This window comes from Astatotilapia calliptera, chromosome 17 (assembly GCF_964374335.1).
Source record: "Astatotilapia calliptera chromosome 17, fAstCal68.1, whole genome shotgun sequence".
Taxonomy (NCBI): domain Eukaryota; kingdom Metazoa; phylum Chordata; class Actinopteri; order Cichliformes; family Cichlidae; genus Astatotilapia; species Astatotilapia calliptera.
In genome coordinates this window covers 10083183-10110474 of record NC_137438.1, presented here as the reverse complement: position 1 = coordinate 10110474, position 27292 = coordinate 10083183, and the positions used below count along the sequence as shown (strand labels likewise).

Sequence of the window (27292 nt, the reverse complement as noted above, 5' to 3'; positions counted from 1 at the left end):
AGCAAAGTAGGATACACTCACATGAGACACAGAACTTCAAAGTAAAACAGGAATTAGCAAAGATGCAAACTAGACTAGGGGAGACAGCAACTAAGAAACACAGAGGGCAGCTACCAAATACTCAGAGAACTAAACAGAATACAAGAACACCAAACTAAGACACTACACTAAAGAACAAGCTAGGACAACAACGAGAACTAAGAACATAATACAGAAAACTCAGAGGCACAAGAAACTCAAAACACTGGGTCACTGACCCAGGACCGTGACAGTATGGGTCAGACAGTGAGTTTACAAGCTGTATCAAAAACAAAACAAAACAACAACAAAAAATAAAAAATAAATAAAAAATAAAAAAAACCCTACACTCTTTCATAAACACCTATAGCCTTCAGAAACCCCACCAGTTCCCTCACCTGTGCCCTACTACCCTCCAACACACTCTTCAGATTAAAGACCCCAACACCCCGCTCCTTCAATCTATTCTGCAGAACTGACCTCTCCACATCATAACCCTTGCACCGCAGTATTACATGCTCTACTGTCTCCTCCTCCTCCTCCTGGCACACTCCACAAAGCCCCGTCTCATGTTCTCCTATCATCTGTAGTGTTTTATTTAATGCACAATGTCCCAGTCTAAGCCTGGTAATGACCACCTCATCTCTCCTACTACCCCTATACAACCTACTCTCTGCCACCTCCTTCTTAAGATGATACAATTGCCTGCCCTTACTCCCTGAATCCCACCGCTTCTGCCACTCCTGAACAACCAGCCTCCAAACAATACCTTTTGCTTCAGATCCACTGCTTGTAATCGCCATCTCAGTCCTATTTTTAGTCAACGCTCTTTTTGCCAACCTATCCACCTTTTCATTTCCACTGATCCCCACATGAGCTGACACCCAAAGAAAGTGAATATTGCCACCACAACACCTTATCCTGCTTATAGTCTCCAGAATAGTGCACAGCATGCCCTGCCTTGTCTTCGAACAAAATGATTGTAGACTTGAAAGAACAGCTGCCGAGTCAGAACATACTACCACCTGCCTGATTTTTGAACACTCTACCCACTTCAATGCCACCAAAATTGCTACCATTTCAACCGTGTACACTGCCAGTCCATCCGAAGTGCGTCTGTTTATTCCAATATTTTTTGACGGAACTGCTATTCCAAACCCTGTACTTCCAGTAACTGGACTTTTAGCACCATCCGTGAACACATGAACACACTCAGGGTAGTCAGTCAAGCTGTGAAAACGAAATGCTGAAACAAGATCGACTCTGCCTTTCAATTTCCTCTTCAGATCCAGCAAGTACCAGTCCACAGGAGGGGTCTCCAATAACCATGGGGGAACCACAGAGAACACCACTGCAGGACATGTTTTAAGTCCATACACCTGACACTCCTCAGCCCACTGATTCCCCACCTTTCCAAAATGATCCTTCTGACTTCTTCCATACTCCCAGCATTCCAAAAGCACCTCCTTTGTGGGATGTGCGTCACCATGACCACCAAGATGAACCCAGTAATTCACCGACACTTGCTTCCTCCTAAGATCTAGGGGCATTTCTCCCATCTCCACCTGTAGGGAACTGACTGAAGACGTTTTAAAAGCTCCACAGCACACTCTAAGGGCTTCCGATTGCAGAACATCCAAACGTCTCAACACAGAAGGAGCTGCTGAACCATATGCCACACACCCATAATCAAAGACCGACCTAATTAACGCCTGGTAAAGTCCTTTCAAAGCAGAAGAGCTCGCTCCCCAACCCCTCCCAGCTACACACCTCATAACATTAATAACTTTTTTGCATTTGGTTTCAATCCGGTCAATATGCTCCCGCCATGTCAGTCTCGAATCAAACACAACACCTAAGTACTTAAAAGAGCTCACTTTCCCAATCACCTTGTCATACAGTTTCAATGTCAAAGTCTCACTCACTTTTCTTTTGGTAAAGAACATCATTTTTGTTTTTTCCACGGAAAACCTGAATCCCCAGTCAAATCCCCACTCAACCACCATATTTACAGCCTCCTGAACCTTGCCCACTAGGTGCTCAATATTTCTTCCTTTTTTCCATAACACACCATCATCAGCGAACAAAGACCTCCCAATTCCCTCAGGAACACCAGAAAAAACATCATTGATCATTATAACAAAAAGCAGAGGACTAATTGCACTGCCCTGTGGCGTTCCATTCTCAACCATGCACTGACTAGAAATTGTAGACCCAATTCGCACTTGGATCTTCCTACCAGATAAAAAGTCTTGGACCCAATTGAATGTCCTGCCACCAATACCCAACTTATGCAACTTGATTAAAAGCCCATCCCTCCACAACATATCATATGCCTTTTCTATGTCAAAAAACACTGCCAAAACAGACTCTTTATTGGCCTGCGCTTTCCTAACAACATTCTCAAGTCTAACAATAGCATCAGTTGTGTTCCGAGCTGTCCTGAAACCACTTTGGTAATCGGCTAAAGCCCCTTTTCTTTCCAGCTCAAAAGACAGTCTTGCCATTATCATACGTTCCATTAACTTGCACACATTTGACGTAAGAGCAATCGGTCTGTAGCTATCTGGTTTAGATGGATCCTTCCCGGGTTTTCTTATTGGCACAATAACAGCCTCCTTCCAAGTACTTGGGAGCTCACCCTTAATCCAAACTGTGTTAACCAAACACAGCAGTTTAGTAAGCGCTTTCGTACCAAGGTTCTTCAACATCAAATAACAAATTTGATCCTTTCCCGGGGCTGTGGGCTTTGTTTTTTGAAGTGCTCTCACCAGTTCCTCCCGAGAAAACACCACATCCAAACTACTACCCATGTGCGCCTTTCTTACTAGAGCCTCTGAATACTGTGTTTTAGTTTGGCACATGCTGTCTTTTCCCAACACGGATATGTTATCAGAGCTATGAATCTTAGCAAAAGTTTTCACCATAACCTCCACTTTTTCCTGAGCCGTGACAAAGTTCTGTTGTCATGGCTGGGTAATCCCATTCCCGCCGATCACCTCCCATTCTTCTGACCATGCCCCAGACCTCCCCCACTGGAGTGGTTCTCCCTATTTTAGAACAGAACAACCTCCAACTGCTCCGCTTTGCTTGTCTCACTGTTCTCCTGACCACTGCCACTGCTTTTCTGTACGCAAACAGAGCTTGTACATTAAGGGTTCTTTGGAGAAATTTAAACGCCTTGTTTCTTTCCTTTACAGCAATTCGACAGCCCTCTGTCCACCACGGCACCAAAGTCCTATTTACATTGCCTGTACTGGTCGGGATTGAGGCCTTGGCGGCTACCACAAGTACGTCAACAAACTGATTATTCATATGATCAACGCTACCAGACTCATCAACCTTGTCAATCGATTCCTCACATAATTTTTGGACTTTCGTCCAGTCAGCCCTATGAAAACTCCACTTCTTATGCACCTCTCTTAGAGATACCTGTATCTTCCCTCCAACATCACAGAAAACAGGATAATGGTCACTGCCGATAGTAGTGTCTGTTCTGATGGTCCACTGACTTATGCCTGCAAGGACAGTTGAGACTAGAGTTAAATCCAAAACGGACTCTGTTCCATTAACAACATTACATCTGGTCCCCCTACCATCATTCAGGCACACCAAATTGCATGTATCCATCAATTCCTCAATTACCTTACCATTTTTATCTGTGTGTGTGCCACCCCACACTCTGCTATGGGCATTAAAATCCCCACACCAAATAACTCTACGACAGTCACTGCCTTCAATTGAACGAAGACGCGGCAGCTCCAGTCTGGCGCAAGGATTGTAGAAATTCACAATAACAACAGGTTCATCCCTGTCCCAAACCTCAACAGCAATATACTCCAAATCATCGCCTTTACCCAGGAGTCTATATAGAATGTCTTGTTTGACAAACGTTGCACACCCTCCCCCTCCACCACGGTCCCTGTCATTTCTTATTATTTTGTACCCATACAACACAAAATCCAAAGAAGACTTAAGCCAAGATTCCTGTACACAAATGACATCCAGTTTGACACCAAGTAGTTTGACGAAATGCTTCAACTCTTGGCCATTGACCAACAGACTCCTTGCATTCCATTGAAGAATAAGTACCATGAGTACACAAAAGAACATCACGTTTCCTGACTTGACTGAAAATTGAGGTTGTCCCTCACGTCTTCCCATGTCAGTCCTACTAACCCCAAGTGGTTAATTGCCGCCTTAACAATGAGCTGAATTTTCTCCTGCTTAGATCTCACATCAGCTGGCTCCTTTGTCTCTGCGCTCACTATCCCCTTTAACAGGTCAGCCTGGCGGCTGATAGGCCACCTCGGGGAACGCCCCCACCTCACAGGTGCCTACAGTCCACAGTGGATTAGAAGAATTTTGTGCAACAACACTAAAATACATAATATAAATATGAGGATAAAACCATGCAATATAAATATCAATAAACAAACATGCAATATAAATATCACAATCAAATCATGCAAATAAAATCAACACTATGTACCAATACACAGGTTGATAAAACATAAAAACACAAATTTCCACTGTGTGACATTTACTCACGCTGTTATAACTGGAGCCTCATCGTCTCGTCTCTCTTTATACTGTACTGTTTATAGCGGAGATGACAATAAAGTTTACTTTGACTTCAGCACAGCAGCAAGCAGGCACACCGAGGGCTCTCGCGCTCACTTTAAAGAATTTCGAAAAAACATTGGTAAGTCTGTATCATAATGTCTGGTGTTTTCGTGTTTGTTGGTTTGTTTTTATTTTGTTTTATTTTGTGAGTTGGTTATCAGATGCTGCTCCAGCCAGCCAGTAAATCCCCTGCCAACCCGCCCTCTCCTTCCTGTGCTGCAAGCAGCAGGCGCACCTCGCAGACAGAGAGCACCCTTACTCCCAGCAAATGGACGGCAGGAAACCGATCGGTGCCTATGCCATCTCCAAAATGCGCTGGCTGATGTTGGGGCAGCAGGAGTACGAGCAACTCTTTTGGCGGAGATGCCCGTGATGCCGCCCCCACCACGATACCGCCCTGGGCAACCGCCCATTATCAAAAACCGCTACTGGAGGTTGTCATAATTCATCCATGACAGGGTTAAATAACAATAATTGCAATGAAAATAACGTTGAAAGACCAGTGGGTGGCAGGGTATAGAGTGACACATGAGTGTCCAATGTAGTAGTTTATGTGCAAGTATACATTCAACACTAACACAAATACAAGGAAACAGTCTTTGAATAGCTGTTCACGGTAGTGACCACTATGCGTGAAAGGGTTAATAATACCCTCTATATTATAATTTGATATGTTTGCTCCATGTATAATTTTAACTACTTCCTTTATTTTATTTTAATGTATAAATGCCACAAGAAATTGTCTACCAGTCATATTAAACAATGCTGATCAGTCTTTTTACCATTTCATTTATATGGAATCTTTTGGTTTTCTTTGCACTTCGCTTTCATCTCCATGGATATTGTCCAAAATGTATTATCCAGAATGCAATCTAGAGCTGTTGATCCATCCATCTCCGACCCAATTTACTAAGGTACTGTATTATTTTATACATGTAACCTGAATGTGCATTGGGTATGATACTTTCTTCTAGCTCTAGTGCATGTACTTACCCTGTCGTTACTCAGTACTTTGAAATGGCTAACAGCTAAACAACAATTCAGTCCAGGTTTGAGCTTATTTGTGGAAATATGGAATAAATATGGAAGTCGTCTGGACAGTTGACATTTTGTTTTTATGAGAATATTAATTATTTTTTGAGGATGCACTGAAAGCATGCAGTTATCCTGGAACATTTATTTACTTTAAAATAAATATAATTTAGTTCTTACTATCCCACAAACAATGATACAGATATGACTTGTAATAACTACTTACTCTGTGCTGCATGAAAATGTCCAAGCAGTATTATCCAGCAAATAATTTTTCTTTCCATGATGGTTGTAGTTACTTCTCACTGCTCTCAGCACAGACTGTTTTTATGTCTGATTGTGCATTGTACTTAGATCATGAAATGCTCCTCCCTCCACTATTCAAAGGAATGTTTAAGGATTTGTGACAGAGACAACGTTCATAGAAACTGAAAAAAATAGGTATGTGCACGGGAAAATACATATCTGTGTAATGTAGGACAAATTCATTTTTACTTTTTAATTACTTATTAATATTATCACACACTTACACTATGGGCCTTGCAGCATCACAGGGTGGCAGTCCAGTTTCAACAGTTAATGTCACTACAATCTCTACAAGTTTAACTTAGTTTGTCGTATCTGGTAGTGTCTGATTTGTAGTGTCTTCGTGATCTTATTAAGTAAAATTCTCATTGTAGGCTATGAATGGAAGCACTCTGTAGGAGTACATCACTTAGTGTTTATGAGTCATAAGCAAAGCATTTCATTTGATTTTAATAAAGAGACAATTAATAACACAAAACAACAAATATAAATTGTTAACTGTAGATTAGAATTGTTCTTGTTGTCCACTGCACATTTTTTAATACACTTAGCTGACGGTTTTTTTTTCCTTTTAAGAAATATAAATAGCTCGTGTACATAAAGTGACTTACATTGCATGTAGTAACTAAAACTTCATGAGGTAGGCAAACAAGTTTTTCATTATGTGTTGGACTTCCTCCTCAGAATAATTTTTTGTGTGTGTGTGTGTGTGTGTGTGTGTGTGTGTGTGTGTGTGTGTGTGTGTGTGTGTGTGTGTGTGTGTGTGTGTGTGTGTGTGTGTGTGTGTGTGGCTGTTTTAGGGTTACAAGGTTATATAGGTTTAAGGTAAGTATGAAGGTTAGGCAATAATTTCTGATGGTTAATGTTATTGTAAGGGGCTAGGGAAAGCATTATGCCCATTCAATGTCCTGACTAAGGTGTGAAAATGAGAGCTGGTATGCTTTTCCAGTGTGGAGGCACGTAAAGACGACAGGAGAGGTCTCAGTGTCTCACTCCAACTTTATTACTGGATTCACCAGAACTCCACATCCAAAAAGCGCCCAAATCTGTGAGTGGAGTCACCTGGTGGTCCGCCACAATATATACTGGTCAAAAGTTTTAGAACACCCTAATCTTTCCAGTTATTTATTGCAATTTAAGTAATCCAAGTCCAATGAATAGCTTGAAATGGTACAAGGTTAAGTAGTTAACTGCCAGAGATTAAAAAAATGTTAGGTTACCCAAAACTGAAAAATAATGTACATTTTAAAATTATACAAAAAGACCTTTTACAGGTAAAACAAAATGGGCTAACAATTTCAAGGTTTTATGCAGCAATGAAGGTTGAATAGTACTGTACTGCACAAAGTAGTGTGTCGCTACAAAAATGGTGGGAAAAGGGCAGTTAATAATGGAAGAGAGACAGACTATCATGACACTTAAAAATGTAGGTCTTTCCTACAGAGAAATTTCAAAGAAACTCAGGGTGTCAGTGACTACAGTTTCCTTCACCATCAAAAGGCACTCCGAAACTGGGGAAAACTCTGACAGGAAGAGGTCTGGAAGACCCAAAGCCGCAACTGATTCGAGGACAATTTTCTGAGAGGTAACAGCTTGCATGATAGGCTGCTCACAGGACAACAGCTTCAGGCACAGCTTAATAGTGGTTGTAGTAAGCAAGTCTCAGTTTCAACTGTGAAGAGAGTGAAGACTTTGAGCTGCAGGTTTGATAGGGCGAGTTGCAGCAAAAAAGCCATTGCTAAGATGTCACAATAAGACAATGGCCATGAAACACCGCCACTGGACTACTGAAGGCTGGAAAAAGGTATTATTATTGATGAATCAAAATTTGAAATTTTTGGTTCATCGCGCTGGATCTCTGTACTCCGCCAAGCAGGCGAAAGGATGATTCTACAATGTGTGGCATCAACTGTCAAACATAGAGGAGAGAGTGTGATGGTCTGTGGCTGTTTTACTGGATCCAGGATCAGTTTACCAGTCACTGAGTACAGGTCAGTTTTCAATTTTACATTAGTCCATTTTAAATGACCTTTGAATGCAACAGAGAATGCATAGAATGCAACAGCATTTCTGGATAATGTTAACCTGTTCTATTGTTTTGCACATGGTAGACATTTAACATACATTCACAGACATGGGGAACTGTGCTCACAGACAGGGATTTCTGAAAGTCTTTCATTCCTCAGGGGTCCTGTTATTCTCCAACATTCTGTTCAGCAATTCACAGCTAAGACACCTCTGTTCCTATATATGTCATTGGGGAACACAGAAATTTTTCCATGCTGGGTATAGTTACTTTATTTATTTTGAAAACCCTGTATACACCAAACTCTTTAGAAGTTAGTGAAATTTAAAAAAAAAATGGATTGGGCAATAAAATCAACCTTTTCTTGCTTGAAGTACACAAGGCTCACATTAAATCAGGGGTCAAATGAATTATTCTGCATAAGAAATCAAAATATCCATAAAAAAGAAAGCTGAATGTTCAAAGACTATTACAAATAGGGGCAAAATAAAATTTGCGTTAAGCGGTAAATATAAACACGAACTAAATAGCAGTTATCGCCATCGTTCCCATGTGGTTCTTGTTTCTCCCGACTGTTTCAGTGTGACACACACGGCGCATGCTCATTTGTCCATGACTCCTGGCTTACTAGTGAATTTTTTTCAGCATTAGCTAAACTTTGAATAGCTAAAACAACAATTTTCCTTGTGTTGCATGAACACCTAGTCCGTGTATGTGCAGTGCCGCAATATTGGGGCTTTTTATGAAGACAAACAAACTGCGGAAACAGTGTTAGTGCGGCTTTTTGCTGGTGGGTTTGCTAGCTAGCTAAACAACAGAGATTGGTTGTTATCTAACTTACATACATTAAAGTGGACTTCTCAGTCTTTTTTGCAAATAATTAAGCGTTTTTTAATCTTGGAAAAAATTGCAGTACTGTCTCAACCTCAAGGTAAGCTCTAAATTGTGCTGGCATGGGCATCGCTAAAAGAGTGCTCGGCCGCTTCGGTATTTTTTGACTCGTACAATAATGTGAGTTCAGTCCCGTAAAAGCAGAGAATGGACAGAGACTTGTTGAGGCAATGTCTGACGTATCATGGACAATCCCTGTTCAATACGCTGAAATGTGAACAAACGGAAAATCCAGACTTCCAAGCGGTGGTGTCTGACCTCTGCAAAGCCACGTATGAGAGGTATGTCTGAGTTTATGAGTACCACGGCAGGCAGCTGCAGAATGCCAAAAGTCATAAGTACAGACAAAATGCTAGCGCATCATTATTTTCTCTTAAAGTGTTAGACAAAGATGATATTGCATATAGGTTGTGAATTAAACGCTCTGAAAACAAAGATGAGTGAATATCACAGTCTTATCGCCAGTATAATTTTACTGTTTAAATCTCCTATTGCTCGTCCAGCAGATTTTCAGTTCATAAGCTGACATCTGCCTAGAAATGGTGACGCTAATGAGGAATTTGCAACTTTTGCTCGAAAATTCTCTGGATTTAAAATGACTTATAATTAAATTGCACAAGAAATATGCAGAAAAGGACTTCACCACACCTAACAGCTTTTGAATTTAGGTATTTTCAGTTCCATTGCCAGAGATGTCTAAAATCAGGCACCTAGACATGCAGTCTGACTTTACAGACATTTGTGAAAGAATGAGTCATTATAGGGAGCTCACTGAACACATGTGGGGTACTGCAAGACCATGCCACTCCTGCAGCAAATCAGTTTATAAAATGTCTTCACTCCCAGGTTAGGTAGGAAGCAGACCATATGAACTAGACAGGCAACAAACTTTGACAGGCAGCCATCGAGTCAAGTCACTTTGCAATTGCAATAAAAAACACACTATCAATATTTAGAACTATACATGCAATGTACACTAATAAAGAAATGCAGCCACAGATATAAAATTGCAAAAATACGTGCTATAAATGTAGCTGCACAAAGTGATGAATGACCTCTTTTACATTTCAAATCAAGAAAGTCTGACCTGCAGCAGCCCCTCCACTCTGTTTGCAGTTGTGCTGGGTGCAGTGATTGATGCAGAAGAACTAAATTCATGTGAAACCATTAATTAAACTGGGCATGCAGTGCAGTAACACTTACCAGCGATGTGGAACTTTGTGGAAGTTTGTTAATAACAAATTGTATGACTTACTAAAACTTATAGTTGAAGTATATCAGTATAATTCAGCTTAGGGGGCACAGGGACTTTACTGGATGAGCTGTGAGCCCCACACTGCTCCTGAGTATTCTGTGATCAGCTGCTCATCAATTGCTGAGGCACACTGTGTCAAAAAAAAAAATCCCCAACACTCTGCTGACCTGATTACTGCAGGGTTCCAAGTCTCTGACATTAACATCAGTACATGAAAGGCACACCATGAGCTTCATGGCATGGGTTTCCATGGCCGAGCAACACCTGTAGGTGTCATGTGTCAGTGGCGCACTACTTTTGTCCATGTAAGCATATGTTGTTTCCACACATGTTTTTCCCCCCAATCATTTGTGAATGGTGTAGTTAAACTAAAATACCATTGTATGAAAAGAGGTGCAAAAAGTACGCATCGGTTTTTGATAGGGCTGAACGATTATGGAAAATAATCTAATTGCGATTTTTTTTTGCCCCAATATTGCGATTGCGATGCGATATGCGATTATTTTTTAAGGTCTTTGTCTTCTGTATTATTAAACAAAGACAAGCAATACATCATATAGTATGGCCAATACTATATTACATTAATTTTAAACTGTTCTTTCCTGGAAGACAGACCTCTGTTATGATGACATGAGGTGATGCATGAATTGATGACTGACATTTTTATTTAACTTCTTCAATCACAACAGTATATTTGAACATACACAATAGTTTATTTTTAGCTTACAAACATCTGAGCATAAAGTGCTGGCAAGGAACCCTGGTGTAAACATTAAAATGAAAGTCAGTACAATGTGCAGATTGCAGAAATATACATAAAAAAAAATCAGTGGCTTTACCACACTCAGTTTTTCGACATCTGTGAACTACTAGACAGTCATTCAATTAAAAAATAATATTAAATAAATAAAACTAATAAATAAAAAATACACACATCTTACTGATCTCTGCAGTCAGTAACATTACACATAAAGTGCAAACATAATAGCAATTGTATAAACACACACACAAACACGCCTTTAAAGTTTAAAGGCGTGAAATTGGACGGTCTAGCCTTCTGATTAGCGTCACCGCTGTCTCGGTGGAGTTTAATAAACTCGGCCGTCTGCTTCTTGCTATCTAAAATATAACCAGACACTGGTGTAAATTCTCGACTGTCTCATACTTCTGTTTAATAAGTTTTCTGTTTGACGTTTAGTCAGCTGTGTGAAAACCAAGGAGGAACCCACCCGGGGGATTAATAAAGTTTTATTTTATCTAATCTAATAACTTTAATCTCAGCCAAACCGATTTACTCACGAACAAACAAAACACTGAAAAAAGCCCAACAATAACATTTTTAGGTTGTCTAAGTGACTTATATATTACGTTTAACCCGAGCAGCGAAACTCCGCGGTGATCTGAAAATGATGTGCCGGGAGTTGTGCCGTTCTCGGCCGCATCAGTAACCCTCGAGCTCCCGGCTAGCTGTCGAGCTGGTGGGTAGCAGACGCCTCTGAAAACGTCGAAGCACTTTTGCAAATATGGGATATCTTGATAAACCGAGCAGATATTTGATGTTTACACAACTACTTTCTCGCCTGAAAATATGTTAAAAGTTTATTTTGTGACCCAGAAAGATTAGTATGAGTAATTTTAAAACTTAGTAGCGGCCACCATTGCTGGAAACTGGAGTTTGGCTGGGCCGCGCTATGAATTCTGGGATATGGTAGTAATTTGGACAGCCTTCGGCGCGTCGCTGTGACGTAATCGGTCTACAAATGCGGCCTCAGGAGGATGCAGCCCATGAATTTGGACATGTCCAGAGTATAATCGCAGCCTTTGCAGTTAGAAAATTGCACTTGATCATGTCGCGATATTATCGCAAATGCGATATATCGTTCAGCCCTAGTTTTTGACTAGCTACTGCAGCTGTCATTGTAGAATAAAAATCAGTAGTGTAATACAATAACTCTCAATGAAGGTCTGTGAACAAAGAGCAGGAGTGTGTATTAATTCAACCTTTTTCTGTTGCATTACTTCATTTTCCTTTGCACCATTATACAAGAATTAGTTTGTCATAGGTGAATTCAGTCCAGCTGATCTTACTGATCTTTCTTTTGTTGTTGTTCTGTGCAGTAGGTGTGAAGAGCAGAGCAACCCACTTGTGGAGCAGTTCATTGCCAGGAAGGCTGACATCCTGTTCAGTCCAGTATGGAGAACCGCTGGTCTTCGAGGAGAGGAGCACGAGGAGGAGGAGGCTGTAGGTGTGTGTTGTTCATTCTTGTGCGTGTAAATGAAGATGAGTATGACTTGCACATAGGCCCTATCTGATGTTGAGAAAAGTGTCTGTATTTTGTGACACACTGCATCAGATCTGTCTTCGCTCTTTCAGAGCCCTATGCAGTCATGCCACCGATGGAGGTATTCATGGAGGTGTCGTATGAGGAGAGGCGATCCATGATTTACCGGGATTTGGAAAGAGGAGACATTGTGGTGGGGAGGATCAACAACATTAGAGAATACGGCTTCTTTCTCACTCTGTTTTGCACAGCAGGAGGTCTGAAAAGAGACATTGAGGACTTAGAGTTGTCGGTAGGTCAACAAGTTCAGTTCAGTTCCTTTTGAATGTCATTGAGTTATGTCATAAATCATCACTGTAGAAGCTGAAAATTTGGGACTGTTGGCTAGTTGTTGATGAAAAACCGGCTGTGTAGCTCTGGGAATACCCGAGTGACTGCCAGTTCTTTCTTTGCGTGGAGTTTACATAAGAATACAGTCATGCTTAAAATTCATGTTATGAGTCCATGTGATGATATCTGTGCTGTAATCGTCATTTAGTCTTGTGCTTTACGGGACGTACAGGAGTGGCAGTTCCAAAAGAGTTCTGCTTTTCATCTTCATGTCTGTTGTAAAAAAAAACCACCTGCATATTTGTCATCAAGCCACCTCAACTGAGGTATTACAAGTGAAAAAATTCCTCAACAGAAAGCTGCTTGGAGAGTTTCTGTTGTCAGACTGTAAATGGTGCAAATGTTGTGTAATTAAATTTGCTGTTCTGTCCACCTGAACTAAATCGGCCATCCACCTTGCATTTTACTATTGTTTCATAAAGGCACATCTTTCTTCACCCTTCAGGCTCTGTGTCATGTCAGAGAAATTCCCTCCACTGGCAGCCATGATGATCCCCTGGCGTACTACCAGATTGGGGACTTCATCAGAGGTTTGTGTCTAACACAACCAGAACACTGAGGTCCAGAATCATATACTGCAGTTCTTTTCAGGAGCCTTTAAAACATTTTATAACAATAGATTTATCAGACAGACAAAACCTGCATAAAGTATATTAATCTAGCTAATACCTTCATTCCACGGAAAATTGGCCTATGATAGTATCTTTTTCCATTTGAGGCTTTTTTGTATCTCAACACAACCTATATCTTAAAGTTTTAGTCTTTTATCCTATTTTAATTTTCAGGTTTGCAGTGCAGTTATAATCATAGAAATGCTTGCTGCTTTTTGAACTCCATAGTGCTGCTTCGCAGTACTGTAATGGGATATGTAAAGAATGATGGTCTGATCTTTTCTTATTCTGTAGCTGGAGTGAAAGATATTGATCGCTACCAGGAGAAAATCACAGTGTCGCTCCATCAGGCCTGTCTTTCTCCGAGCTTGGAGCACATCAAACTTGGTGTCATTACCAAGGAGGAGCTGCCTGTTCATTACAGGTAAAGAAACACAACACGGATTGCTGAAAGAAGAAAAACAAACCTGCTTAGCTAGTTCGAGTGAATACTGTTGCATAGCATTGCACTAAGAAATGTCACACAAGCATTTGAACTAGTGTTTCATATCAAGCTTCAGTTGATTGTAGCTGCAGCAGACCATCTGTATTCGCAGTCACTGCTCATGTAAAATGTAAAGTTTGGTGATTGAATTTTTCTTTTTTATATTCATGCTTTTTTTCAAGAATATGATGTATTTTGTTACACAAATGAGCGGGCTGATATGTAGCCTGAGCTTTAATATAAAAGCTTAATCTGATATAAATATGTATTAATGCATTAACGTGTGGTTGCAGTGACTGCTCTCTCCTTAGTCGTAGTGTTCAGGCAGCCACTGACTCCAGTGAGACATATGAGCGTATACTGACAGGTTGTCATGGATACCACAACCCCTCTGTAGTGGACTACTTGCTGGAAAAGGTGGGAATTAGTGATACCCACCCACCGTCAATGATGCGTGGACTGCAGAGGTAAACTTTTAGTTGGTGCGATTACACAGTAATTCCCCTAATTTCATACAAATTTGCAAGCAGATTCATGCAATAATGGAAGTTTGGACATCTAGCAAGGCTGTTAAATAGTGTGGTGTCTGTGGTTCTTTTCGCCACAGTAAACTTTTCCAAGCAGAGGATTTTGCTTCTGCAATCAGGAAGAAACAGTCTGCATCCTGGGCCTTAAAGTGGTAATGTATTAGCTATCAACTTTGACCACAGAAAATGGATGGGATGTTGCATCATTTTGTTTTTGGACCACTTATTCCCCCTGGCTTAGACTTCACAATAATACAAACCTGACTTGTATTTGCTTGTGTGTTTTTCAAGTGTCCGTGCAGGGGTGGACCACTTCAAACATGGTCGCCATGTGGAAGCCATGAATGAATACAACAAAGCCTTGGAAATAGACATTAGTAATGTAGAAGCACTGGTGGCACGTGGAGCTCTGTGAGTCTGCTTTCAGTTCAAATGATGAGAACTGTTGTTTGTATAATTCTGTCCTTGTTTGAGATATTCCCTCGTCTTTCATGACCCTGTAAACACCTAACTGGTTTAAATTACAAGAAATATATACAGTGTTTACAATAGTTTATTTATTGGATGCATCAAGACATTTTAAACGACTTTGGTAAGTTTCCTCATACCATTTCCCATACCAGAATGGAATGAGGAACAGTAATTAAGACACCACACATGGTCCTGTACTATTGTCGTAGCTCTTTGGAATGAAAAGTTGCTTTTGGCTTAGTACCTGATAAACACACATGACACTTGTTACCGAAACCTGGCATAGTCCTGAAAATGAGATCAATCTTATCGTCTTTTTTGTGCTTTATTGAATTTTATTGTTTTATTTATATTTTGATATTGCTAGGGATGATGCAATGATCGGGGACCATTCTTAATTTCGTTGTTCTCATGACAATGACAATAAAGTTTCTGATTCTGATTCTGATTCTTTCACTTTGTACACAGGTATGCTAACAAAGGCAGCATCATGAAGGCAATAACAGATTTTGAACGAGCTCTGGAGAACTGTCCTGATCACCGCAACGCCAAGAAGTATCTGTGTCAGACACTAGTGGAGAGAGGAAAACAGTAAGTACTGCTTCACTTAGTAGGCAGATGTGAAATGAGAGCTTACAGTTCAGTCGTGATCTACTAGTTGAAAGACTCAGATCAGAGAGAAGTTTAAGAATGTTAATGAGAAGCTGCCAGCTCCACCACCTTTTTCTTGTTACAGTGCACAATGGGCCTGATATGTCAGTATGCAAATACTATTGATTTTAAATCCAGGTATGAAGAGCAATGTGCAAGGTAACTACAGACAGAACAACTTTGATTTTTCCCAAGGAGGAAACGAAGCTTTCTCTGGCCTGCTCCTTTTTCCCTGTTTAACCATTTCACAGCCTGATTATGGTGCACTGCTAGTGTTTATGAATAGAAGCTGCATAGAAGGACGAAGTTAGAAAAAGGTTCACAGGCTATTCTGAAACAGGTGAGCGAGCATCAGCTCAGCTGCTTTGTTCCCGTGAAAAAGGGAGAAACATGTAAATAACATGTATTATTTTTCTTTGGCTCTCGGAGGAGGCGGACGCACTTTTTCTCCTCTCCCTTATCGTCCCTGCTAGTTCTTATGTCCTTGTCTAGTCTCGTGTCTTTTTTGTATTACTTTCCCTGGAACACTCTCTCACAGTCTGTGTCTAAAACCTAAAAGAGAATTATGGATTTGATCAACTGGTCTCTGAATGCTATTGACACCCTTTAACGAGAGGCTCGGGAGAACCCGAGTGCCCTGGAGGGACTTTCCCTGCCGGATACACGATGGACGGGTGGCAGAGGATCGTGTGCCTGGCGGGACTGTCGATCGAGGACGCTGAAGATATCTACCTATTCAGAACCATGATAACAGGGTTCTTGCTGATCGGAGCTGGCTTGGCCCGGGCTTATCGGAGAATTAAGAGAGCGGAACCGGCTGTTCAAACCTCCACAAGGCTGCCCGCTGGGATTGGAACGACAGGTGCGACTTCTCAGAAAGGGCTCACTGAAGGCAGCATGGTTAAGAGCTTGGAGGCGCTTACGACTGCAGTGAATGCTCAGAATAACACCTTTGAACGTATGTATGTTGGATTACATCAGGAAAGAATCAACTCAGAACAACATCTCTGGGCGGAGCTGGATTACACCTCGGATCAGTTGGCTGCGCTCGTGAGGTCTCAGAATCTGCTATGTGAGCAAAAAGAGTGACAAGACCACAGAATCGACGGCTAATAACATCACGGAGAAGCTCGCAGCTATTAACGGGAGATTGAGAGACCAGTGTCGGAGTGTTAAAAAACAGCTTGAAATTCTCAATTACCATCATAACCCGGCTACCCCACAACTCCCTGATAACGACTGTGTTGAGTCTGTTCCTTCCCATTCCCTACAAGGCCACCTGGGTTGACTGGAAGACTGTTTACTTAGCCTGGCAGGGCGAAGGACACTGTCTCAGCTGAACTATTGACATGCACACATACATATACTGATACTGATAAGCACTCACTGACGCATCACCCTCCCTACCCCGGATCCAACGCCACCTCCAACGCTTACCTCCCCCATGATGTGGACATCGGGTCAGCTGGAGGCGCAGTCGAAAGATTGTAGCGGTCCCAGATCAGATGTACACACTGGAACTCTTTCCCATGTTGCTTGTCTGTGTTTATTGTGTTATGGTGTGTTGATACCTGTGCATTCCTGTATTATCCTTTTGTGTTGCACATTTCAATGTTTTTTTTCCTCGCTACCTGGCCTGACCTGTCTCCCCAATGTGATGTTTGTATTGTATGTATGGTCGGCAAGGTCTGTCATCTTGGTTGTGGGCAAAAGACCATCTCAAGGCTATCTCATCTCATCTCATCTCATCTCTCATTATCATTTACTCAAAGGATGTTTGTTTGTGCTTGCAGGCTTGAGGAACAGGAAAAGCTAGTAACAGCTGAGGGATTGTACAGAAGAGCTCTAGCTTTAGATGGCTCAAACCCTGAGGCACAGGAAGCCCTGCACAAGATCACAGACACTATACAGGTGAGCGGACACAACATACACACACACATGCATACACACACACACATGCACGCGTGCCTGAGGGGTTCAAAAAAGTTGTCAGGTATGCAGTGTGTGTATTTTAGGCTTAACTATTAAAGCAGATACAGAAATAATGGTCCCATCAAAGTTTAATTTTAAAATGGTGTTATTTCTGTGTGACTTCAGAAAAATTAATAAAAAAGGTGGAAAAAATGAGCAGCTGCTTGTTGCTCTGACAACACAGAGAAAGGGTTGGTATGAGGACAGATTAGTTTCTTGTAAAATTAGTTGACAAGTTCCCAGAACTGTATTTATGTGTGCTCTGCTTACATATGTTTAACATGTTTTTTTTAACAAATATGTGTGGCTCTGTGTACTGACCACGAGAAAACAGGCACACTAAAGTTAGCAGCTAACCGGTGACCACTGGGGACTAAGCAGCTACAGATCCAGATATTTCTGATAGCAGTAAGAATTTTTCCTTGCTCAAAAGAGGCCTTTTGGAGTGTTTACGCACATGATCACAGTAGAATTCAGTTAAAAAAAGAGTCAGTTTTAAGCCCTCGGTATACCTGCTGCATTGGTTGCTTTGTCCTACGCTGGGAATGCCACTGACAGCCACATCCCTTTCTGTTTGCTGTGGCAGTGCACGTAGCTGCTAGTATTAAATGATATCCTGAACAATAGGTGAAAAAACCTCTATATCCGCACTGACAAGGGAAGAGAAGAAGTGAAAACTGGAAGCAAAAGAATTGCTGAGGTTGTTTTTACACAAATAACTTTACATAGAAAAATGTGAGGGAAATCTGTTTGTTTTATGTAACTGAAAAAACAAAAAACTGTCCAATATATTAGATTTTTAAATCCCCAAATATTAGTCTGGAAAATCCTCTATTGGTTGGGCTGTGCTTTTCACTCCCATCAACTTTATGAAAATGTATTACATTCAAAGACTGAAGAAAGAACTGTGAATATTACAGCATTAGTGGAAACTTGACAGGTCAATTTGAAGTAGTTGGTAAAAACGGGTGTTTGTAGTAATATTAATGAAGGCTGTGTTATATGCAGGTATTTCCCCTAATCATTGTTACTCCCCCTGTGTCCTTGTGTTAGAATGGCTGCTGTGAAAAGACTTTTGTTGACAGATTATCATAAGATTGTCTTACATGAAGCAGTGGATTTCGTGGTTAATCTGAGGCTTGTTAATTAAACACTAAACATTTGCACAACTTTAGCAGCTCAATAAATAAGGAACACCTCCTGTACCACGACAGTGTTAATTTTATACATGCAGGCCTTTGACACTCGTTCAGTGTTGACCTCTGTAACTTTTAATATAGGACATGAATTTAAAAAGGTTTACTAGTTATTAACTTGATTATCAGCAGTTTTAACTTAAGCCTTTTGTATGTAAGGTGTAGTATGCCACAACACTGAAAGGGCTAAGGTAAGTCTTTGGTAAGAAATGCATTAATAAAGGTGATTTATAATAGATTGCCTTATAAAATGTTTAATAGTGAAATGGCTCATTATAAAAGACTAACTTGTCAGTTTGTTGACAATCATAGCAAGTCATTTAATTTGCATAGCAAGACAATGAACTTTGATGGTAAAGGTAAAAATAACCTTAAATTTAGGGATAAAAATGAGGGTGAGGCATGTTGTGTGACTTTTGTTTTTTTTTTTTGTTTGGGTGGGGGGGGGGACTAAAGAATGGTAAATGGCCTGTATTTGTATAGCGCTTTACTTGGTCCTAAGGATCCCAAAGCGCTTTACACTAGGGGTGGGCGATATAAACGATATATACGATAGAAAATACGATATAAATTTGACCAACGATAGAGATTTTGACTATACCGCTCTATCGCGATAGCGCATGTTGATGACGTCATCAAGCTGCGCCTGTTTTGGTCGAAAGCATTGCAGCCATTACAACCATTATCATCTGCAAATTATGCCCGGCGACAGTCATAGCAAAGAGATGAAGCACTTTTGAAATATGGGGAAAGCCAAAAACTGCGCTTCCTCCACTTCCGTAACATTGATTTATTAATGTTGAATTCTCTCGCAGCTGTTCTGTTCCCATGTTGTTGCAGTATATTAATAACTAACCTCGTATTGTGGATGAATAATCTCAGTTGTTCTGACTGAAGTTTGGCCCGTGTATAGCATCCTGCTATGCGATTGCATTTGTCCCTGACCACCAGAATCCCTCACATTAACTTTTATCGAGCGGAAAAAAAAGTTGGCGTTCATCCTCCAGCTTCACTGTGCTAATGTTATGCTAACATAGCTGTGTCGCTAGCAATCAGGTAGCACAACATTATATACCAGGTAGTCCAACTTCAGTAACCCTGCAAACACCACTGCTGTTTAGTTTTCTTTCTTCATTTATGTTGGAAGTGGTAGCAGAGCTGTACGTTTGAATTAGTTTCAGAACATGGTATGTCATGTTTAGGTGGAAACTAGCGAGCTAACTTCCTGTTAACTTCTAACTCCGTTGAATTTAATAACTTCTGTTTTCATGGATGCCTGGATGTTAAACTTAATTGTTACACCTGGTAAAGCAGCAACGCTGATGATTTTATTAAAGATGAAAGAGTTTAGACTGTTTTTAACTCTGTGTTCGTTTGACTTTGGGACCTGAAGCGGACGGAGTTTTGGACCCAGATTACTCCGCAAAGCTCCTCACTACGGTAGCCGTAATGCTCTTGACAATCCATCAAGCAGTGTGGCTTACAAAAGTTGTACTAAAACATTTTTTAACAGATTTCTGCAGCCAAAATCGGTTCGAGGTCAGTAGGTCATACATAAGGCACACTCTCGATTTTTGAGAAAATTAAAGGATTTTATGTGTGCCTTATAGTGTGGAAAATACGGTATACAGAAGAAAAGAATATATCGCGATATATATCGTTATCGCACGTGCTTCAAATTATACCGCGATATGGATTTTAGGCCATATCGCCCAGCCCTACTTTACACTATACAAAGTCATCCACCCATTCACACACACATTCGCACACAGAAGGAGAGAGTGAGACAGCAAAGAGTATAACAATAAACAGTAAATGTGTGTGGGTACGCCTGGGTGCTGAAGAAAGACATGAGCTGCTGTCCATGGCGTTGAAACCAGTTTGAGCACATTTCTAAAGTGCATATTATTCATGTAGGAATGTTTTCTTTAAAAAAAAAACAAAAAAATGCTATATTTAAAAAAGAAAAAATGCTTTTCTACTTTGCTCCGAGCACTGTGGTTTGTAATACTGATGAACTGTTTTGGTGTGTATGTGTGTGTTCGCAACCCTTGGACTCTGACCCTCTGCCCTCTGACCTTCTGACTGCTGCGGTCTTGTCACCTGCCTCGTGGGGGGGGGGAATAATCTGCACAATGGCAACAATGACTCCTCTTCTCCTGGATACTTGTGTTCCGTGTCCCGGGTTCAAATACGGTAATGTTGAAACCTTCTCCACATAATTCTGGGACTAATACCGTTTCTTTGCACATCTCTGCTTGCACCTCTGTCCTTCCATCAATCTAAAAAAAAATTTAAATCTACCCCCACTCTGGGATCATACCACATCATTCTCTATGGTAAATCTGTAACTCATCACACATTTCTCTTCCTGCGATCTGTTTGGTTTGTGACGGTTATGTATGCTCTACAAACCTCTTGATTTTTTTTCTTTCCCTCTCCATACATACTTGCTCTGATGCAAATGGCTGAATAAATGAATGAATGAATGATTGTTGTTTCGGGATTTTTGTGTGGTTTTGGGTCATGGCGTGTATGTCTTTGAATATGTTTCTGTGGACTTTTGGCTGCCTGCCATTGTCATGTCTCGTCTTGCCTCGCCTCACCCGGCGACTAAAGAAATCGATTCGCCTGCGAGAGGAAGCACTGGCTAAGGAACAGGTCAAAACTAAGAGTGGCCAGAGCAGTGCTGAAAAATTACGTAAGATCTTAAAAGAGGAGAAGAGGTAAGCTGACCGATTGATTTATTTACTTAAAGCTAAAAGAAAAGCCACTTCTGTTAAGGACAGCCTCATAATACCCTGTCTGTTTTAGCAGAAAAATATTATCAGTACATGTCTTCTATTTTTCAGGATGAAGAAAAAACGGAAGAGATCATCCTCCTCCTCATCCTCCACTTCTTCAAGGACATCCTCCTCCTCCACATCATCATCGTCCTCTCGCAGGCAGTCTAAAAAGAAGAAAAAGAAAAGGAGGAAATCAGAGCGTGGAAGCAAGCGCCATCGCAGGATCTCCTCAAAGGAGAGCAGGAGAAGCAACGAGGGTAAGAAAGATAGGAATGAGAAAGAGGAGGATGACGAGGTGGAGTGGTATCCCGCACCTTCCAATACCTCAGCTACTTTTCTCAACCAGGTGGGAGGCCTGGGGTTTGGATTGAGGGACGAGGAGCAGGTAGAAGGGAAGGATGCAGATGATAGAAAGAGTTTCAAGCTGTACTCGCTGTCAGCAGCTTCAGAAGAGGAAGAGTCTGACTCCTCACAGAGAGAAAGAAAGGGAAGGGACAGGGAGGAGAGCAGGACGAAGAAAACAAAGAGCAGCCTGAGCAGAAGCCCAGATAGAGAGAAGATTAGGAGCAGGAGTAGAGAAAGGAGGAATAGAAGTAGGGATGGTGACAGGAAGAAAGACAGAAGAAGCAGTGACTCCAAAAGGAGAAGTAGTTTAGATGAAAATTCCAAGCGGAAATTATCCTGCTCGTCAGGAGAGTTGGAGTATTCGGGTCGTAAATCTAGTTACCGACCTGAGCATTCTGGAAATTCCACTTCCAAACACCCAGAGAACAGGAATGACTCATCATCCAGGAACCTCTTTGAAGAGAATAGAGGCAGGCTGGAAGTTCACGGAGCAGATCAGGTGAAAAGAGAGAAGGAAAGTCGAATGGAAGAAGGTACCATTCCAGATCAAGGACACAGTAAAAAAGGAAGTGCTGGAAATCAAAATGAGCAGTGCAGCATGGGGGCCAAAAAGGACCTCCCTGCAAACCTGTTGGATATTTTTAACCAGATTGCTCAGTTTGAGAAGGAAAAAGGAGTGAAACCAAAAAAATAACAAGAGGGTATGATATCCATACAGGTGTTCGGAAAAAAGGTGAAAGTAATATTAGTACCATGAAACTACTCTCTGGACTGCATCAATACTCCTGATCTATGGCCAAATCTGTTGCTCATTGAATGTCACCAGCTATTTTTTTTTTTTTTTTTAAAGTTTGTCTTTTTGCAGAAAATGAGCCGTTTTACTTTGAAAGGTTGTTATTCTCTATGTCAGACTGGAGTCCTATAATAATTTCCTAGTAACTGTTTGTCAAAATGTCCTGAAATGTTCACCTTGATGGGTTCAAACAGGTTTAACACTTTAAAATAATGCTACAGTAAATTCATATTTTTAAACTGGCAAACAGTACATGTCATATCTAAGCATGAGAATATCAGATTCAGTCCATATTATTACATTATCTTCAGAAGCATCGCCTTTAGAGAATAGTGAACATTTTGACAAGCTGTTGCATAACTTTGCTCTGTAAGCTTGATGATCTGTTCTGTGACGTTCTTTTTGCTGTCAAAGAAGTTGACTGCCTTATATTTACTGCTGTGTGCCATGTTGTACATTCTTTCTGTGGCTTGTTAAACCTCTGTCCAAACAATCCTTAAGACTATACTTAGTGCAGAACTTCCAGCTGTATTCTGACTAATTGTCTCCTGTAATAAAACAAAGTCAGTTGAGTCAGTAAAGCATTTCAAATATCAAACCTGCAAGTCATTGAAGTCCTTTTCTTCTTCTTCTTCTTCTTCTTTTTTTTTATAGTTGTAATCCAATACATGTCTGCATGTTATCTACAGTGATGAGCACTGTGTTACAGAAATTAGATCAGGTGCAGATATAATCAATTAGATGCAGTGTTGTGGAAAAGTATTTGCCCCCTTCATGGTTTTTTTTCCTTCTACATTTATTGCACTGTAATGTTTCAGATCACCAAACAAATTTTAATATTGGACAAAGATGACCCAGGCCCATTGAATTAAGAAATCACTCAAATAGAACCTCTGACATATGCTTAAAAAATCTCAGAAAATGCAACACATCACACCACTATCTAAAGTCATTCAAGAGCATTTAAGAATCAAAGTCACTGACATTTACAGGATTACAGACCATTGCTAAGACTTTGTTACTCAAGTGGTGAACAGTAGTGAATCTTTCCAGGAGTGGCCAGCCTACCAAAATTACAACATCAACAGCATACCCAGAACAACATCTAAAGAGATGCAGTTGTCACTTGCCTCAATTAAGGTCAGAGTTCATGATTAAACTATAAAAAAGAGGCTGGACAAAAGCCGAAGACTAAAATCACTGCTGAACAAACAGAACACAAAGGTTGATCTCACATTTGCCAGAAGACATCAAGACCTATAGGAAAACATTCTGTGGACTGATGAGACAAAAGCTGAACCTTTTAGAAGGTCTGAGTCCCGTTACAGCTGGCTCGAAAAATACGTTGGTGGTAGTGTGATGGTCTGGGGTTGCTTTGCTTCTTCAGGGTCTGGATGACTTGCTGCAATTCTGCTCTCTACCAGAAAATCTTGAAGGAGAATCTCCTACCATGAGTATGTGCCCTGGGCCTCAGGCTCACTTGGGTTAAGCAGCTGGATAATGATCTGAAACACAACAGCAAGTCCAGCAATTTAAAAAAAATAAGAATGTTTTGGCTTAGTCCAAGTTTAGTATGATTGATATGCTTTGTGACATTAAACAGCCCATTCATGCTGGAAAACCCTCCAGTGTCGCTGAATTAAAACAATTTCCAATTATCACAAACATTTGATTGCATTTCTTCCTGCCAGTGGTAGCACAACCAGTTTATTAGGTCTTGGAGGAATTAATTTTTTGCATAAGGTCAAATAGATTTGGAAAGAAAAATTTTGCATTTGCTCAGGATATCTTTGTCTTATATTTTACGTTCATGATCTGAAACATCAGATCAACAAATAAGTGTGAAAAACAAAGGAAAAAAGTAAGAAATTCTGTAGGGGGAAATACTTTTTCAGAGCACTGTAAATGTATAAGCATCACCTGATCTCACTGTTAGATGAAACCTTGAAAGGTCTCATCCTCACAAAAAAAAAAGTCAATGACTTTCAAAATGTTCCACTGGGCTTTGTCTTCCACAGGACTCCCAAAACATTGAGAACTCATCAATTCAATACAACGATTTTAAATCGAGGTCAAATCAGACTTGGGGAGGCTGTGTTTGGGGATAAATTTAAAAAGCCACTTTATAATCACACAGTCAAGGGTATCCATATCACTGTAATGTTAGAACTGTTGATATATTGAGAGTATCAAAGAGCTTATTAAAATCTGAATCAGCTTTATTGACCAGGTATGTATATACATACATTACTATTGCTTTGCTTTTTCTGCCTATTTTCATGATGTAAATGCAGCGGTGCAGAAAACCTTTAAACTTGGTGAAAATATTCAGCTGTGGGGTTCTTTCAAGTGAGTTGCACTTCTCTCTTCCACAGAGAGAAATACCACTGTATTTGCAGACACATTGCTAACCTCTCCTGGCTCCATAATATGTGTGGAAGAGGATTCATTTTCCACCAACGTATTGATCCTCTACATGCATGGAGGCTACTGTATATGGGCCTGTTTGAAGTTCTGGGAAAGTGTCAGTACTGCAGGCCTGTGTAGCTTTCCATCGACATTCGTGAAACCTCAACTTCATTCAAAAGAATCAGGATAAATCCAAAGGTTGGGAACACATGGCAACATCACAAGAAGCTGATTTAGGATAGAGTCAGAGGGTTTGTTCACCCAAAATCAAAGAGTACAAACTGTGACTCTATTCTTACAATCTTAGTAATATCAAAGACCTTCCTCATGGTCATAAAACATTGTATTCATCGGCATTTAAAGTTTGTGCGTTAAACCAAAGTGATCAAAGTCATGGAAAGCTTCCTAATAAGTAATTAAGTGGGCCTTGAGTGGAGATTTATGTGGAATCACATTTTTAATGATTTGGGCAAAGTTCATACTAAGCTAGAATACCATTGAAAGCATGATAAAGACATGCAAGATCTCAAATATTAAAACACTTTAACTTGTAGGTTTTAAAACAGTAAGATGTTCCATGTAATATTTTACAGTTTTCATCAAGCATTAACAGTAAAGCAACAAATTTTTGGCTGGTTTTGGCTCCATAATTTTCCTCTGGTCATCGAGTGGATCAATAGCCCACACCTTGAGAACGACTAACATGTACTAAAACATCTGATGTGTTCTAGTTATTGAGGTTTGGTTTGGGGTTTTTTTTTTTTTACTTAACACATTATTACTTCTGTGGTTTTGTCATACAATCTTTAAATTGAGGCAACACTTCCCTAAAAGTCATGCCATGTAACTCACATGAGATTTCATCCTTGAACAAATTAAAGCCAAAGTGGCCTTGTGGCTTATTGGTGCTTTAAGCTACTTGGTGTCACATATTTGATTTAATAACTGGACACACACGCACACTCTTTGGTGGCTGTGGGACCAGCCGTGCTTCACCCCGTGCCAAAGTAGCTTACTTCGGGCTTAGCTGCCAGCCTCCTGCTTCCCTCCTCCATCATTACTGGTCCCATCATCAGTGATGCAGTGGAGAATGCTGTACACCCCAGTCTATCTTGTTAGGGCAGATTAGCCACTAATATACAGGCAGAAAAGAAGCCTCTTCATTTAATGCTGTTCACCACACACTCCTGATCCTGTCCTTCCTCCCCTCAGATGCCTGACATCTTAATATTATAAATACTGAATACAGGAGATCTCGCTAAGTGCTCACTCGGTGGGTCATTAGACCCGTAAAGAGCCACTGGAGAGGAGTTTTTGGTCTCCGCCAAGACGCCTCACTGAACACATGGATTATTCCATCCTAAAAAATTGTGATAAATGGATTCTCTGGCAGATTATGCTCTTCACTTTCAAATATAACACTGAATGAGGGAGAGCAGATGTCTTTTCAGAACAGCAAAAACATTTAGATTATTTATTTATTTGTTGTTTGGCCAATGAATCCCCGCAATCGTTTCCTTCATCTTGCACACCTTCACTTAATAACATGAATATTTAACACGAGCAAATGGGAAGAGAAAACCTTGTTTATCTTTAGTGAAGACACACTATGTACATGTCTTTCCTCTGCTTTTTACAGCATCATGGAAAAAGAGTAAAACAGATGGTAAAATATTATTAAAATGTCTTTACTACCAGATAGAATGTGACCCTACTTTTCTCATTTTTTTTATTTATTTATTCTATTTATTTCAAGATTTAAGGAGCTTTATTGTCATTCGCATCACATGTTAACATGAGGTGGAACATAATTATGTACACACGGTCCCGGAGTGAAAAGAAACTAAATAATGAAGAAACAGAATTTTTTTTTTAAGTAATAAAGAAATGGTTGTTTTTGTTTGTTTGTTTGTTTGTTTTTTAACAAACAGGAATCACAAGTAATAAAACAATACAATAAATAATACTATAAGTAGAGTGAAACAACCTGAGTACCAGTATGGAGTATGGGTTTAGAGTGTAGGTATAAATATAGGTGTAAATACTTTAGCAGCAAAGGGCATGATGACCAGCACTGATAAAGTGACAGTGTCATTAAGTGTCAGCAGTTAAGGGGCTACGATAGCAGTTCTTGTCCATTTATGTATTGCGAAAGTCTCACAGCTTCTGGAATGAAGCTGTTTCTCAGTCTGGTGGTTTTGCATTTGATGTTCCCCAACCTC

The 27292-nt window shown here is 40.4% G+C and overlaps 1 protein-coding gene across 2 annotated transcripts; it reads left to right on the top strand.

Annotated features, from left to right (window-relative positions):
- Positions 1-8587: 8587 nt before the first annotated feature.
- ttc14 (tetratricopeptide repeat domain 14) lies at positions 8588-23259 on the top strand. Of its 2 annotated transcripts, none has more exons than XM_026147140.2 (12): positions 8588-9180; positions 12273-12400; positions 12529-12728; positions 13272-13356; positions 13732-13861; positions 14233-14388; positions 14529-14600; positions 14740-14859; positions 15388-15510; positions 17364-17481; positions 21357-21463; positions 21590-23259. In XM_026147140.2, the coding sequence occupies exons 1-12, from the start codon at positions 9047-9049 to the stop codon at positions 22560-22562; spliced, it is 2346 nt and encodes a 781-aa protein (XP_026002925.1). In that variant the 5' UTR covers positions 8588-9046; the 3' UTR covers positions 22563-23259. The 2 variants fall into 2 exon arrangements, with proteins under 2 accessions (XP_026002925.1, XP_080147684.1); XM_080291558.1 differs by having other exon boundaries at positions 8617-8798.
- The last annotated feature ends 4033 nt before the right edge of the window (positions 23260-27292 follow it).